Consider the following 17269-nt stretch of genomic DNA (forward strand, 5'->3'; position numbering starts at 1 on the left):
TAATTTTTCGAGGAATCTCCATTCTGCTCTCCACAGTGGCTGTACCAATTTGCATTCCCACCAACAGTGCATAAGATTCCTTTTTCTCCACATGCTTGCCAACACTCATTATTTCTTGTCTTTTTGATGTTAACCATTCTGACAGATGTGAGGTGATATCGCACTCTAGTTTTGTTTTGCATTTCCCTGATGATGAGGGATGTTGAGCCTCTTTTCATGTGTCTGTTGGCCAGGTCTATGTCCTTTTTGGGAAAATGTCAATTCAGGTCCTCTTCCCCTTTTTAATTGAATTACTTGATTTGAGTGTTGAGTTGTAAAAGTTCTTTATATATTTTGAGTATTAACCCCTTATCTGATATATCATTTGCAAATATCTTCTCCCATTCGGTAGGTTGCTATGTCGTTTTGTTGATGGTTTCCTTCACTGTGCAGAGGCTTTTTATTTTGATATAGTCCCAATAGTTTATTTTTGCTTTTGTTTCCCTGCCTAAGGAGACATACCTAGAAAAATGTTGGTAGGCCAGTGTTAAAGAAACTACTATGTTTTCTTCTAGGAGTTTTATGGTTTTAGGTCTCACATTTAGGTCTTTTTAAAAATCCATTTAGAGTTTATTTTTGTGCATAGTGTAAGAAAGTGATCCAGTTTCATTCTTCTGCAGGTAGCTGCCCGATTTTCCCAGCACCATTCGTTGGAGTTTAGATCCCTTTCTTAATGGAATTCAACAGATATTTTATTCATTATTTACGGAGTACAAAACATACTGATAGGCACTTCAGGGATTGTAAAGAAAGGATGACACTTCTAGTGGCTTAGATTCTAATGGGAGGAGGCTTCAGATAATATAGGGTTTTATAACTTCAGGCAACTTTTCATAAATACCTGTAGGGGATGAAGGTAGGTTGTACATGGTCATGCACAGGAAGGAGAAAAGATGAATAAAAGAAACAGTTGATAGGTCTTCCAGAACATGTTAAAATATTTTATTAAAATCATCTTAAAGGAAAATACCACTAAATTTGAATACTTCAAATTTGAAGGGCAATTCAAGAAATAATATTGCTTCTATTACATAAAACAGTTAAAAAGTCCTTCAAAATATGATTAGTATTACAAGCCAACAATCTTCTTGTGAATGTATACTATCTGATACCTAAGTCACTGAGGTTAATCCAGCCAAAAATAATGTTGCATAGAAAGTACTGTTTTTTACTCAAAGTCAATAGTAAAAAATATTATAAAATATTATTTTAAAATAAAGTATACCATAAAATACAGTGAATATATTATTTCTAAAAAGCAACTGAATAACTCCTAATATTTTTTCTGTGATTGCCCCATCATTTTATATACTGTACAGTAGCTCAACATGTATTATGTCTGTCTATAAATACCTGTATTATATTACTCGAAAATGCCAAGTCATTAATTCTTCAAACATTGGTTGGGTATCAACTAGATGAAAATCACTATGCTAGGAACCCAACATACAGAGATGACTGACACTGGGTACTTGCCTTCAAGTAGCTTTAGTGGGAAGACAGACTAAAATAATTAAAATAAGAGTATGGTCCCTGTCATGACGCCAGTATGCACACGGGGATGGTGAGTACAGAAAAGGGACAGCTAGATCAGATCGGAGAGCAGGGGGGAAATCAAGGGACCCTTCACGGAGAAGATGACTCCTGAATGAACTCAGAGACTTAAAGGATACATGGCATGTAGTACTTTGGGCAACGTGGAGAAGGCAGATATTCCGGAGGGCATGAGTGGAAGAGAGAAGGTTGGGTGCAGCCCAGGATAGTTGGAACTCTGATGCTTTTTGGTATTTATGCGAACATGTAGCCAGGGGCCTACCTTTGTGCGGTTCTCCCCATTGTTATTTTTAAAATACGAATCTATTTTTTATTCAGTATAATCAATCTATAGCTAAAAGTTTTTATTATTTTGCCACTGAGTCTTCTGGTATTCCAGCTTCTGTTAGCATTTCAAAGAAAAGTCCTTTCTGGAATATCAAATTCTGCGGTGTTTCAAATTCTGTAATCCTTCCAGAGTCTAGAACAAGTACCCTGCAATGTGAAAAGAATCCAGTCAGGTAACCTTAATCAGTTTTCCGGCTTACCCTTGTTTTTCTTGCTAATGTAGAATGTAAATTACCGTGTGAGTTATGTCACTACAAAATATGGGTACTACTGAACTCAAGAAGTATATCCAGTTTTCTTTTTTTTTTAAAGATTTTATTTATTTATTTATTTGAGAGAGAGAGAGTGAGAAACAGCATGAGAGGGGGAGAGGGTCAGAGGGAGAAGTAGGCTCCGCCCCAAATGGGAGCCCGATGTGGGACTCGATCCCAGGACTCCAGGATCATGATCTGAGCCGAAGGCAGTCGCCCAACCAACTGAGCCACCCAGGCGCCCCTCCAGTTTTCTAATATTCTTTTAGCATTAACATATTCTTCTAATTGTTTGGAAAATATGTTTCCTACTATTAAGGAAAATTTTGTATCTCTCAGTATGGATACAATCCTTTATTAGTGGCAATTAGTTGTTTGGTATATTCAGTGGCTATCCCTGTGGAGATATAGATATGTTTTGTTTCTGAAAACAAATAAAGCATACCTATCTGAATCAATGATAGAGTGCAGTCTATGAGCAATCGTCAGGATGGTACAGTCAGAGAACTCTTTCCTGATTGTGGTCTGCACCAAGTTATCAGTCTCAAAATCAATGGAGGCTGTTGCCTCATCCAAGATGAGAATTTTTGTTTTTCGAAGCAAAGCACGAGCAAGACAGACAAGCTGCCTTTGTCCAACGCTGTTAAAAAAAAAAAGAAGTAAAGTAATTTCTATGGTGGACTTTATGGTTACACACTTCCTGTTCTAAAATTCTGATTATATCACTACTCACTCTCTTTCTAAGTCACATATTCATTCATTCTTTTGTTCAAGAAATATTTATTTTGTCAAAAGAGACAAAAATCTCTACGTGGAGTTTACATTCTCGTGGGAAGACAGAAAAAAATAAACATGATACATGAGTAAAATGCATCGTAATAAGAATTCAAGCACACAAAGAGGGAGGGTATAGAGTGCGGGCCTGGGGTGGACATTTTAGATGGGCCTGCCAAAGAAACCCTCACTGGACTGAGGGTGTTGCCTTTTAATTTAAGACCCTTTGGAAGGGGAGAGCGGGCCACGCAGATTTCCAGTGGAAACTTGTTCCCGGCAAAGGGAACAGCAGGTGCAAGATCCCTGAGGCAGGCAAGAGCTGGCCTGGCATATTCAGGAACCAGCAAGGAGGCCAATGTGGCAGAAACAGACAGAGGTAAGGAGAGCAATCAGAGAGACCGAGTCATGCAGTGCAGGGCTTGAGGGGACCTAGCTCACTTTCCTTGGGTCTCTGATCACGTGAAAGGGACTGTCATCGGGTATCAGACAGCCATGAAGGAGAAAGGAGTCCTTACAACATTTTTAAGGAAGAAAGCTATTTGAATAGGAGTCTTCACAAAAGAAGAGTCAATTAAACAAACTTTCCATACCGGATCGTTCCTTTCTTCCCCCTTCTTTCCTTCACCAGAGGTTTCCCAGCCAGTGGTTACCATTATATTCCTTGTCCCTCTTCCCTAGAGGGAATCAGCAATCGTGCACTTTGAACAGACCAAAGGAGGTCCTCGGTGACTCAGGAGGAGCGACTTCTCTTTGAGGCTAACTCAAAGTTTCTAAGGAGCCTTGGAATGAGTAACTTGGCCAAGCTTTGTTCTTAGCAGCTTACCTGAGGTTTTCACCTCCCTCTGTAATCTCATGCAGCAACTTCTTGGGAAGGGACTGCACAAACTCTTTTAAGTGACACAGTTCTAGCACCTCCCACAGCTCGCTATCGGAATACTTGTCTAGGGGATCCAGGTTCATTTGAAGGGTACCAGAAAATAAAACAGGATCCTAGAGAATAAAATTGTCACCAGTAATCTTACTGTCTCATGAGGCACAGATACATTTTTTAAAAAATCAGATTCAGAAAATAAAAAGCAAAATGATCAAACCTAAATAGTTACAAAATTCACTTTATATTGAAAACAAAAGCAGAAGAGAATCAGGGTAAGCTGTAAGTGAGATTAAATCATTATACATTTCCTGATCCTCTTTTTCCTTCTCATTAACAATGTCAACATCAGCCACAATGATGATGATGGTAGGTGCTATCGGTGCCATTTAGTCAGAGAGAGAACACAGAACAGAATAAATGCAAACTATAGTATGTATATAATATTATCAATCAGCACACCAACTCAGAAAGATGGAAGTCAATATCCCCACTTAAAGAGACTGAACTGGAGGGTCCAAAGAGCTCGTGTTCAAAGCCACACAGAAGGTGAGTGGTTGAGTAGAATTTGAATAGGACAAGTCACGCTCTTTCCAATACACCAACATGCCTGGTGAAACTGTATTTTACTACACCTGTATTTATTTGTAAGAGAGGAACGACTAATATCTCTTTTCTTCATTAAATTTTTTTCCCTGCCGGAATTTCATTCAAATTTGCTTTTGAAGTAAATTCATGAATACGAGTATATGTCTAAACAATATGAAAAAGAGATCATATTTTAAGATATTTTTTCAAGGTAAATACAAAGGTATCTCATAAATACTCAGCTTAAATCTCTCAAACTCAACTGAATAAGTCATCTTTGACTGTAGATGCATATTCTTGAGCCAATTTGCATATTTGTTAATGATCAAGTTCTTTTGATGCCATAGATAGACAAATCAAAGGACTTGAAAAAAATGATCTAACTGAATTATTGTTCTTTTCATCTTTTAAAATGTTTTCAAACTTCAAATCAAAGAGGCAAAATTCTACACTCCCTCTACCAATTAGGCAAAAGCCTCAGTATTTTTTTTCTTTCAAAAAATACCAAGGCATTTCAGTCTGATCTCTTCATTCAAATTTTGTTTGCATTTACTATTATGAAGGAAACTTAGAGCAACATACCAGTTTTTCAAGTGGATAAATGCATTTAGGAAGAATGTTTTAGAGTAAGAGTATTTAATAGGATTCAGTTATGTAGTGATTTTTCATTACACATTCAAATGCTCTGGCTTCTAAAAATGAATTTAGATGCTTGGAAGGAACACATTTAAAAAAAAAGAAGATCAACTAAAGGGAGTTAAGAAAGTCTACTGACAAAATAGACTCTACCTGTGGAATAATATTAAGTTTGCCCCGAAGGTCATGAAGTCCAATAGTGGATATGTCAATACCATCGATAATAATTTTGCCTCCTGATCTTTCCACAATTCTAAATAGACAATTTGAAAGCGTTGATTTGCCTGCTCCAGTCCGTCCCACAATTCCAATCTGTAATGAAATGATCATAAACAGTTTGCACTGTGCTTTTGGTAAGGGACTGCGACCTTTGCGCTGACAACAAATACATTAGGTATCGGGTCAGCGGGATTTAATTTTGCCAAACAGAATCACCCTGCCTGGCATGGAAGACATAATGTTGACTTCTAAGGATCAGTCTTTATCCAAATACTCATTACTCCCTGGAAAGGCTCAGGTTAATATGTGTCTTTTCTCTACTTTTGAGTAATTTAATGAGCACCTGACTAGAGCATGCCAACAGCCCCAGGAAGAGCAAACCACCCCTGAACCATCCTGGGACTAGCTATTCAGAGTGCGGCCAAAGATGACTCTGATAATAGAGTGGTTTTCTTGGTCCTTTCAAAATGAGGCTTCTCTACTCTCCTTCTCCAAATAAAACAAACAAACAAACAAACAAAGGGGACAGGAACCCTTTGCCAGGATAGAAAATCCAAAGGGATGTTTGTAAATTTCCTTGGTGTATCAAAATAACTCTGGCATTAAAACTATTGAGGATGGCTATGGGTAACATCTGAGGATCTTAGATTCATGGACAAAATAATCAACTTGTCATAAACATCAAGTGACTACACATATTCCTCTGACCATGAGGACTAAAGCAATCCCTCTGGGTGCTGATTTGTGTCTTGGTTTTAATGGGCACATTAGGCAGAGAAAACATTAAGGAGGTTGGTTTGCCCTGATAAAAGATCTTAAATCTTAAATCTGACACACTATACCAGAAACATCAGGAATCTGTTGAATTAATTGGGATAATCAAAATTCCACAATGACCTCCTTTGTTCCAAAGACAATTTTTATTCTTGATGTTACTGCAGTGGACATGGTGTAGAGGGTTAGAAAAAGAGATGTTTGGGGTTATAAAAGCCCGGTCTTTGAAAAAGGAAAAGTAGGTCACTGTTGTCAATTTTTTTCTTCATTTTTTACTTTTATTTACTTGTAAAATCTTCCTAAGGAAATAATGTGTTTTCATAAAACATTTTGAAAAATGGGAGAAAAACTATAGCAGTGGAAATTATTTACAATCCTGTCACCTGAAGAGAACCACGATATATGCTTTACTACTGTTCTTCTGGGATTTTTGCTAATGTAGTCTACCTGTTTGCTTTTTTTTAAAACATAAAACTGATATACTATCAACAGTTTTGTATATAGCTTTTATTAACCAAATTACATCTCAAGTGTATTCCCTTCTCACTAATAATCCCAGAAAACATGGTGTCAATGACTACACAAATATTCTCTCCTATAGATTTACTGTATTTTAGGTAACTTAATTTTATTGTCTTATTATTGCTTTTTACTTAATAAAGGAAGTAAAAATAACGTATACTACTACTAGGTATATATCCAAAGGAAATTAAATTAGTATCTCGAAGAGAAATCTGCACTCCCATGTTCATATTCCCAATAGCCAGGATATGGAAACAACCGAAGTGTCTGTCCATAGAACGGATAATGAAAATGTGTGTATATATATATATACACATACACACACACACACACACACATATATATACTGGAATAATTCAGCCATAAAAAGGATGGAAATCCAGCCATTTGTGGCAACATAAATGAACCTGGTGGACATTATGCTAAGTGGAATAAGCCAGATGGAGAAAGACAAATACTGTACTATCTTCCTTATATTTGGAATCTAAAAGAGTGAAACTCATAGTACCACAGAGTAAACGGTGGTTACCAGAGACTGAGGGGTGGGGAGAATGGGAAGATGTTGGTCAAAGGGCATGAACTTTCAGATGAATAAGAAGAATGTGTTCTGGCGATCTAAAGTATAATGAGGTGACTATAGTTAATAGTACTGTATTGTATACTTGAAATTTGCTGAGATAGTAGATCTTAGGTGTTCCTACCACATCCAAAAAAAATCAAAACAAAACAAAAACAAAAAACCTTGTAACTATGTGAGGTGATGGATGTGTTAATCTGATCGTGGTATCATTTCACTATATATATCAAACCATCATGCTGTACACTTTAAATATATACAATATTTACTTGTTAATTATAACTGAATAAAGCTGAAAAAACAAAGTACGCTAAGATTATGTTTCATAATATAGTATGCACAATTTAAAAATACCTTTTTTTAAAGAGGAAAAACTTATTCTGTATATACCAACCACATGAGTTTATTACTTTTATATGAAATTTGAACAAAGACCATCTTATATTCAATACCATATCATAGTTTGACCTTAACAATGAATGAATTCAGATAAAAGGGAAAGTGAAACTTCTGAAATATATATGGTACCTTTTCTTCACCATGAGTCCGGAAAGTGATATCTTGTAATGCTAAACCAAGATCATCTCGGTATCGAGCCTGATAATTAATAAATTCCACTATCCCTTTATCGGGCCATTGTGATGGAGGTCTTTTAGACATTATCCAGGGTGCCTTAAAACAAAGAAATATTATAATAACCACAAAAAAAATACCCTTTCCTCCAAAAAGTAATTATCATGCGTATAAACAAAAGTGATAGAAAACATTCGTGGATATTATGATCTCCTGAAAATAGTTTTAAATATTACCAACATAAAACTTCTCACCTTGTTAAAGAAAAGCTTAGAAATAAGTTTTTGAAGGTAACAAGGCTTCCCATCTCCTATACAGTTATTAAGAAGAATCTTCTACAACTCTACAAAGTTGCTGAAGGTAACCTGTTTGAAATTTTAGCTGAGATGGGGGACAGTTTGTCATTCATTCATTGCCCAATATTGAGTATTTACTATGCTAGTCAGTGCTTTAGTTGATGGAGATTTATCATTGAGTAAAACAGATACAAATTCTTGCCCTTACAGAGCATACAGGATGCCAGAGAGAGACAGAAGGAACCACACAGCATATGTAGAATGTTAGACAGTGATAAAGCTTCAGAGGATGGGAGACAGGCAAGGTTAGTGGTGGTGGTGTAATTTTACATAGGGTGGATAGGGAAGTCTTGGCTGGACATGATATGGGAACAAGCCATGTGGATATGGGTTGAAGTGCTTTCCAGGCAGACGACTAACTAACTATACGTGCTGAGGTCCTGAGACAGGGGCCTGCCTGGGACGTTGGAGGAACAGGAGGCAAAAGAGTGTGGTGTCTGGGCAGCGAGGTGAAGTGTTTTCATCAGAGGGAGTGATCACCAGTGTCAGAGGATGGATCAGGTCAAGTGAGGACTAACAGGAGACCACTGGTGATCTTGACAAGGGCAGGTTCAGTGGAGTGGTGGGATTTAAAGCCTGTTTGGAGAGAGTCCAAAATAGAATGAGAGACATATAGGCTATTCCAGAAAATTCTTCTGTAAAAAGGTGCAGAGAAATGGGGTTACAGAAGGGTAAACAGAATTATATGAACAATTTACTTCTTCCACATCAAGAGTTTTTGTAACAGTATTTGTCATACCTGCATCAAATTACATAAAGATGATTTAAAAAAAAAATGTGTGGGTGTATGTGCTTTACACATTTTATTGTTTTTTCAATATGAAAAGAATATATATTAAAAATTTGTATGTACATAAACAAAAAGTTTATATACAAAAGTATATATACAAAAAATTAGAAGATACAGAAAACAATAAAGTTATGTAGTGGTCACCACATGGCAACAGACTGAGCAAAATTAATACTGATAATTGGAGGTTGTGAAGGTAGATTAATCTTCCGTGAAATTTGTGTGAAAAAGGAAGGTAAGACCTGGGGAAGAATCTAGGAGAAGATTCCAAATTTAAGTAGGAGTTGGAGGATGTAGATAATATTTTAGCCTATTTATAGGCAAGGGGGTCAGGGTCCTGAGATGTAGAAATTAAAGGAAGTGGTTAATGGAGCAAAGTCTGACAGAAGACATGAACAGATATTACCAAAAATATAAGTGGAAACTCAGGTTTCTATTTGAAGGAGGGACACCTCTTCCTGAGAGTCATAAGCAAAAGAGGAACATTTCATGATTCAGATACCTTTATAGGTGGATTGAAGAAGATAAAGAAAGTCAAGTCAACTTTAACATTTACCTTGTTAATTCATGGAACTGGGAGGCAGAAGTAACCCAGATTAGTAAAATATGAAGATAACTCAAATATTATACTCTGCCAATAGTCTAATCCTTCTCCTTTCTAAATTATAATTAATCAAAGGGAACAAAACAGACTGATTTATTCTTCTCCTCCTTTCTATCCACAGAGACGTTAATGATGAGTAAATGGAATAGAAAGCATAAATAATAAAGATGTAGTTAATTTAAAAATTGCACAGACTTCAATTATGAAATGACTATACTAAGACACTTTTCACAATGTAAAATCCTCACGAAGTTATAATCTTAGGTTGCATATTTTACTCTACATTGGTAGAGGACAAATCATTGTGCCTTCTAAAAACAGGTAATCATATTTAATCTCTACAATACAACATATCTTCCAATTTATGTACTATTGCAATTTATTTAACTCTGGTATTTTTTCTATTTTAGTGATATATAAAATAATGGTGTATTTAACAGTAGATTGGGTTTTAATTTCATTGAAATGCTGAATATTACAACATGAATTTGGAAAAGCAGGTTTTGTTTAAGATTTATTTTTTTTAATGTCAATTTAAGGTGCATTAAAATACCTTTTTTTTTTTTTTTAAGATTTTATTTATTTATTCATGAGAGACAGAGAGAGAGGCAGAGGGAGAAGCAGGCTCCCAAGGAGCAGGGAGCCCAATGCGGGACTCGATCCCAGGACGCTGGGATCATGACCTGAGCCGAAGGCAGACGCTTAACCATCTGAGCCACCCAGGCGCCCGCATTAAAATATCTTAATCTTGCATCTATTTATTGGTTATTTAGGAGTGCTTACCTCTTTATCCATATTTTCATATTCACAAACTCTTTCAATGGAAACTGCATTGGTTTCAATTTCACAAGCTTTCCTCACCCAAAAATTCAGAGATTGAGTAATCTGGAGGAAAAAAAACCCAACCTTCATGAGTGGTTCTTTAGTCTTTTACGTAATATTAATAATACTTCATAAAGTTTCACTTTTCATGGTTTTCATATGCTTTATCTCTTCTGATTATTCAACAACTTTAGAAGTAAGCATAAACACACAAGTGTTTAAGTATATTAAACTCATACATATCATAAATAATTGTTTTTTGGCAGAATAGATATAGTTCAACATAGGTTGAAGGAGTCCCTACTTGGTGCAAGGAATGATGAATACCAATATTGATGGGATCTGCTTCAAGAAATGTACACCCCGGGGTGCCTGGGTGGCTCAGTCAGTTAAGGGTCTGTCTTAGGCTCAGGTCACGATCCTGGAGTCCCAGGATTGAGTCCCGTATCGGGCTCCCCGCTCAGCAGGGAGTCTGCTTCTCCCTCTGACCCTTCCCCCCTCTTGTGCTTTCTCTCTCACTCAAATAAATAAATAAAATCTAAAAAAAAAAAGAAAGAAAGAAATGTACACCCCAAGTGAGAAAAAGTTGTGCACAATATTACTTTTGGCATTCCTCATTATCGGAAGGAGGATTCTCCTAAGTTTTGACCACTACTGTCTCCTCTTTTTCTTTTTCTTTTCCTTTTTTTTTTTTTTAACTCTACTTTCTTCTCACCATACCCACAAATACAGATTGTAATTCAAGCCTAATTCTAAAAGTCAAAAAACTCTGCCAATTCAGTTTTTTCTCAAGTTTGGTGCCAGATCATTTGATGGCCAACCTGACTTGAGAACTGACTGGGGTTCTTTAAAGTCTTTATTTAACCCACTTAGGGTAAACATGCACGTATTTCACTGCAGAACAAGTAGTTTGATCATGGGGTTCTGCCCCAAACATTGACTATGGTATGTGTATCATATTTCCTTTCTACAAGCCTAAGTTCTGAATTCTGAAATGCAACTGGCCTTAAGCATTTTGGATAAGAGATGAAGGGTAGGCACTCAAATCATCTAGACTTATCTTCTAAATAATGTGTAAGTATATTTAGTAGTTTAAGGAATATTCTATTTTACAAAGAGGTCATGAACACACTGATACACTAGTGCTTTCCAGTGTAATATAAGATAGGGCTTATTAGGGACAAACTTACAAGCAAAGAACCACCAGAGCCTATATTCTCCCCAGTTTGCATCATCTCCTTGGTTAGGCTGGGCAAACTGGAAGGACAGGCCACAGTGGAGAGAGGCTCTACCACTGCTACATTCTATAAATTTATAAGGATAGGAGAACAGGAAACTTCTAGGTAACTAGGCAACCCCAGGAGTTTCTGAGTCTTCTAGCACTCAGCCTGTTGTTTCTGTGAGCTCACTTAGAACTGCTGAGCCAGGGGCGCCTGGGTGGCTCAGTGGGGCGCCTGGGTGGCTCAGTCGTTAAGCGTCTGCCTTCGGCTCAGCTCATGATCCCAGGGTCCTGGGATCGAGCCCCGCATCGGGCTCTCTGCTCAGCGGGGAGCCTGCTTCTCCCTCTGCCTGCCACTCCCCCTGCTTGTGTTCCCTCTCTCACTGTCTCTCTCTGTCAAATAAATAAAAAAAAATCTTAAAAAAAAAAAACAAAACTCAAAAAAAAAAAAAAAAAAGAACTGTTGAGCCAGCTTCCTGCTAGTAGCAACAGAGGAAGAAATGAGCCTCCAGGGCAATCCTGATTTGTCTCTCATTACTTAGTTAATACCATATAAAATTCAGACAGGCAAAGGAGAAGAGAGTTTAATTAACTGGATTATAAACATATCATATACCACAAAATCATTATTACTTACATTTAGGGCATAGGATATGGACAAACCAACTATTGCTGAATCTATAGAATTGCCAGCCAGCACAGTAAGCAATGCAGCAAAGAATACCATTAAGTTGCCAAGGAATTCAAGTCTAACAGACAGCCACCTGTGATAATGGAAGACACTCCTCAGCTGAGATGCAAAAGTTTTGATGCACTTAGTATGAACTCTCCTCTGGGAAATGAAAATGTAAACATCAATAGCTGCTTCCTTTTTTTCCTCACTTACTTAGAACTCAATCAAAATAGGATCGATGCAGTGATGATAGATTAAAGGAGTCCCTCTACATAAAAACACACTTTACTTTTGCAGAACTTTGCTTTTAAAACTTAATCAGAATTAAAAATCAAAAAAGAACACCAGCCAAAATGATGCATCATATTTTAAAATCCTATTGGAAAATCGATCACCTTTCCAATTACATACCCTTTTTTACATGATAAAATTAGTCTCCAAAAGTTAAAACATGTCCAGCTACCATTTAATATTTCATTTTTCTCCTTTATGTGAAATGATAACCTCAAATTTAAAATATAAATTATTGTATGTAAATAAAATATATTCTACAAATACAAAATATAACATAGAGTCATATTATTAGTAATTCTAATAGCATCCTATATAACCCTCAAAAACTTGGGACCTGGGGCATCTGGGTGGCTCAGCGGGTTAAGCATCCAACTGTTGGTTTTGGCTCAGGTCATGATCTCATGGGTCACGGGGTCAAGCCCCGCATCAGGCTCCATGCTCAGTGGGGAGTCTGCTTAAAGATTCCCTCCTTCTGCCCCTCTCCCCACTCATTCTCTTTATCGCTCTCTCTCTCAAATAAATAAATCTTTATTTTTTAATTTTTTTTAAAGATTTTATTTATTTATTTGACAGAGAGAGCACAAGCAGGGGGGAGTGGCAGGCAGAGGGAGAGGGAGAAGCTGGCCCCCCCAAAGAATAGGGGAAGCCCTGTGCAGGACTCGATCCCAAGACCCTGGGATCAACCAACTGAGCCACCCAGGTGCCTCAATAAATAAATCTTTAAAGAAAAAAAACTTGGGACCTTATTTTCATGTAAAGTAGCATGTACTTTTTATTTGAATATAAATAGATGCACTTTAACTTAAATGTATATTAAATATTAGAAACATTTAAGGTTTTCTTCTTTTTTTAAATAATTTGATAAAATGCCATTACAAAACACTCTTTCCCTTTAAAAGTTAGTGCACAAGACATCTAAAAAGAGACTGGTCTTGAACTAGGTATACTGATATGACTTACCTGTTTGAAATTACATTATTGTAGAAACAGACCAGGTTCTCATTCACCACCTCTTTGTTTTGCTGGATGAACCTCTGTTCATGTCCAAATGCCCGGATAGTGGACACCCCTGATAAAGTCTCACTAAAGTGTGAAATGATAGGAGAGCGAGACGCTCCTGCCAACCGTCGAATCTGCCGAGAACTCGCCACATAGTATCTCTAACCCAAAGACAGAAAGAGGCAGTTGGAAAGATGTAGCACAAATTGCTTCATTGGTGTGAAAATGGCAAGACATTTAAGTGACCCCAAGAAGTGAAGTTCAAGCTTTCACTCCAGTACCTGTGAATGTGGCCTTATGTGGAAATGGAATCTTTGCAGATGTCATTAAGGATCTCTAGATGAGATCATCCTGGATTTAGGGTGGGCCTGAAGCCAATGCTGAGTGTCCTTGTAGGAGACAGAAAAAGAGAAGACAGACACAGGGAGAAAGCCATGTGAAGATGAGACTGGAGTAATATGTGCATAAGCCAAGGAAAATGCCAAGGATTGCTGACAGCCACCAGAAGTTAGGAGAGAAGCATGAAACCAATGTTCCCTCAAAGGCTCCAGAAAGAACCAATCCTGCCTATACCTTGATTTTGAACTGTTAGCCTCCAGAAATGTGAAAGAATAAAATTTCTGTTGTTTTAAGCTACCAAATTTGTTACATACAGGAGCCTTAAGAAATGAATACACGCTTGGAACAGTAAAAAGCCCAAATTCTGGACAGCATAACTAGAACAGAATTGGGCAAAGCTCCACTTCGATAATCCTTTCATACAACCATTACTGAGTACCTACTATGGAAGAAGCTCTATGTCACAGGTTGGAAATGTGACTAGGGAGTTAACCCATTAAATGAAGGAAGTCAACCAAGTGTACAAACAATAGTATTTTTGTACCTAAATATAATCATGAGGAAAAATTTATTTATTTATTTATTTTGTTGACAAAAAAAAAAAACCCACCAGTGCAGCCATCAATACAATTGGCTAGTTCTCCTCTAGCTTGGTTGAGACTAGTTGGGATGAGTGGAGACTGGAGAGCTGGAGGGAGCATGCCCTGAGTTAACTGGGCCATCATTCATCAGCCCCAGATAATTGCTACAAACTGGAAATGAAAATCAAGAGTTTCCACATCTTGCAATTTTTTTCAAGAAAATCTTTGGATCTGGAGTTTTACATAAAATCCCTGATTTTAAAATGTCTTCATTTTGGTAAAAATGAACAAGCTGAGCAAAAACCCATGTGAAACTACATGTCAACCTGCAGTTGACTCTGCTCTGTGCAAGTACCCTGGAGAACACAGAGGACTGTGGCATTCTGGGACTTCAAGGGGACTTAATATCATAAAGAAATTTTGACTCTGGGCCTCACCCTGATAGATTCTTTATTTCACCCTGATAGATTCTTTATTTCCTCCCAGTTTTATTAGGATGTGATTAACAACAACAATAACAATACACACACCCACACACACACACACGTTGTAAAATGTGATTTTTTAAAAAAGAGGTGCAACTAAAGACTCTGATTTAATACGTCTGGGGTATGGTCCATAGGTCCAGGGCCCATCCTTTGAGTAGCACTGATATAAAGCAAATCTCGTCTTTTATAGGGGAAAGCAAGGAAGCCTGGAAACAGAAATGAGGTGTCAAGCATAGGAGTCAGGGAAGTAGAATTTGAGGCTCCTGAATTCCCATTCAGGGCTCATCCTATACAGTGTCCCCTAACAAGATATGGTTTCTGGACTCATTTCCACTCCTGGTCACCCTATTATAATTTACCAACCACAAGACTATCACATACATTTTCATTTGTGATAGGAGAGTTTTTTTTTTTAAGCAGATACAATTGATTCTCAATACCATCCCTCATATTCTAAATTTTTTTCTTTTAGCTCTAAGACATAGTGTCTTCCCTGGAGGACTTACAGTCTCATTGGTGAGACAATTTGTAGTCTAAAAAAATAGCTTACAATACTACCTGTATAATAAATCCATAATTACCTGGATGAATCTGATCTCTTTGCACTATTCTGGTAGAGAACACTTCACACAGAAATGAAAGTAAGTAAGATCCAGTCAGGCAGAGAGAATAGGGAAAACATAGGAAGTAGGAGGAATAATAATGGCATATGTGTAGAAATGAGAACATGATTAACATTCTGGTTTGGGCAGATTAAACTCCAATATGAATTTTAAAACTTTAGTTTGGGGAAAGCATTGAACTACAAGAACTGCATCCTTTTATGTAAAGAGCCTCAAAATACTTGCATTTTTAAATTAAATATGTGTTAAAAAATTTCCTTTTACACTGTAGCCTCCCAGGGACATCATCTTGGAATGTGGCTGACCACATTTTAATTGGAATATAAAGATATGTATCATGAGAGATCTGTTTCCTTCTTCTAGGAATCCTTTGCTGATATTAGGGATAACAGGACAAAAAGGCCGTTACCGGTTTCTCTTTTGGATTTACAGGCAAATTCACTGTCTGCTAAAGTGTAAATACCATATAGATTCTGTGGTGGCCTTAAAAATGCACAACTCAGTTCTGCTGCGGCAGGCGGCACAGCTGACTGGCAGCCCAGCCACTGCCCCTCTGGATCTACTACTCTATGAGCATGGAGGCCATGTTTCCCACAGGTGGCTCCCAGCAATGACTGAGTATGGCAAAGGTGCCAAAGCAGGCCCATTTCAGGGACACGTGGGACATTGCAATGGGCGACACTGCTTGTAGACGTCCCATTAATGCAAGGAATCTTTCATGGACCTGTCCCGTAATCCAACATCTTTCCTACCCAATCCTCTTCTCTCCCCTACCAGAATCAGACCTGCATCACTGTCTGAGAGCTCACCCATCCTTCTGCTGCTCCCTCTCCTTTATCTTTTACAGGCATTCCCTGGGAACTCTCTACTATATGGAATCCTTTCTTGGAATCTGCTTTTTGGAGAACGTGAACTAATGGGCCATTGAAGTGGGTCTGAACTTGAACCCCTGACTGTGAACTTATGTTATTAATACACATAAAAATCCAGGTACTTACCTGTATAGTGAAATAGAGGAACACCAAGGGAATAACCCCCAGAATGAAGAGTGGTAAAGCTCCCCCAATGACCAAAACTGTTCCAATAACATCCAATGTGCAATTCAGCCAGGTCCGTAAGTAGTAATGGAAACGTATATCAATTATAAACATGTCCTGAAAAAAATGATATCAGGTCACTTTATTTTTAACTTTTCATAATTTAAAATGAGGAAAAGAAAAAATATATTGTTTAATGTAAACATTTTTTTAAAAATTACCCAGATGTGACAATCTAATGATCAAATAAGTCTAACTACATGGTCTTTGCCCTCCCCAATCCACCCTCGTATATTTTTCCCCTGTGGTGAGTTGTAATAGTTAAAAACACATTCTGGTAACAAATGACCATGATCAAGCAATTTGCATTTCCCAATGACAACTACACAGCACTTAGTTTATATGACTAATGTCAGACTCTGCTTAAAAACAGAGTCCAAACCCAGGTAGTTGGGTGTTCAGGGGCATTGGCCTACCACTATCTACTACTCTGTAAAATACTAGTGAGCCATTCTTATCCACTGAGAACATGTTCAGTGGTCTTTTGGGTAGCTGGATCCTGTCAAGATTCTAAGAGGCAGGAAAACAAAATAATCTTCATTTGCAAAATTAGAAACTGAAAGATGGAGTGGACAATAAAGAAGATCATAGGAAGGTCATGCATCAATTCACATATAACTTAATCAAATCTATGTTGTCAAATCTATGGCATAAGGTATGACCTAAGAAATCCCAGAGA

At 37.4% G+C, this 17269-nt stretch overlaps 1 protein-coding gene across 5 annotated transcripts in view; it reads right to left on the minus strand.

The window, feature by feature from the left end:
* Window positions 1-953: 953 nt before the first annotated feature.
* Window positions 954-17269, minus strand: part of LOC118017326 (multidrug resistance-associated protein 1-like) — an 89507-nt gene continuing 73191 nt past the window's right edge. For all 5 annotated transcript variants that reach the window (XM_035015138.1, XM_035015139.1, XM_035015136.1 and 2 more), the window contains 9 exons: window positions 16492-16647; window positions 13424-13623; window positions 12134-12260; window positions 10239-10340; window positions 7661-7804; window positions 5194-5352; window positions 3769-3935; window positions 2617-2811; window positions 954-2067 (listed from right to left, as the gene is read on the minus strand). In XM_035015138.1, the coding sequence (XP_034871029.1) occupies window positions 1941-2067; window positions 2617-2811; window positions 3769-3935; window positions 5194-5352; window positions 7661-7804; window positions 10239-10340; window positions 12134-12260; window positions 13424-13623; window positions 16492-16647 (1377 nt within the window). In that variant the 3' untranslated portion in view covers window positions 954-1940. The remainder of the gene's footprint in view (window positions 2068-2616; window positions 2812-3768; window positions 3936-5193; window positions 5353-7660; window positions 7805-10238; window positions 10341-12133; window positions 12261-13423; window positions 13624-16491; window positions 16648-17269) is intronic.

Source organism: Mirounga leonina, unplaced genomic scaffold, assembly GCF_011800145.1.
Source record: "Mirounga leonina isolate KUSES-001 unplaced genomic scaffold, KU_Mleo_1.0 Mir_169, whole genome shotgun sequence".
In the NCBI taxonomy this organism is placed as follows: Eukaryota; Metazoa; Chordata; class Mammalia; order Carnivora; family Phocidae; genus Mirounga; species Mirounga leonina.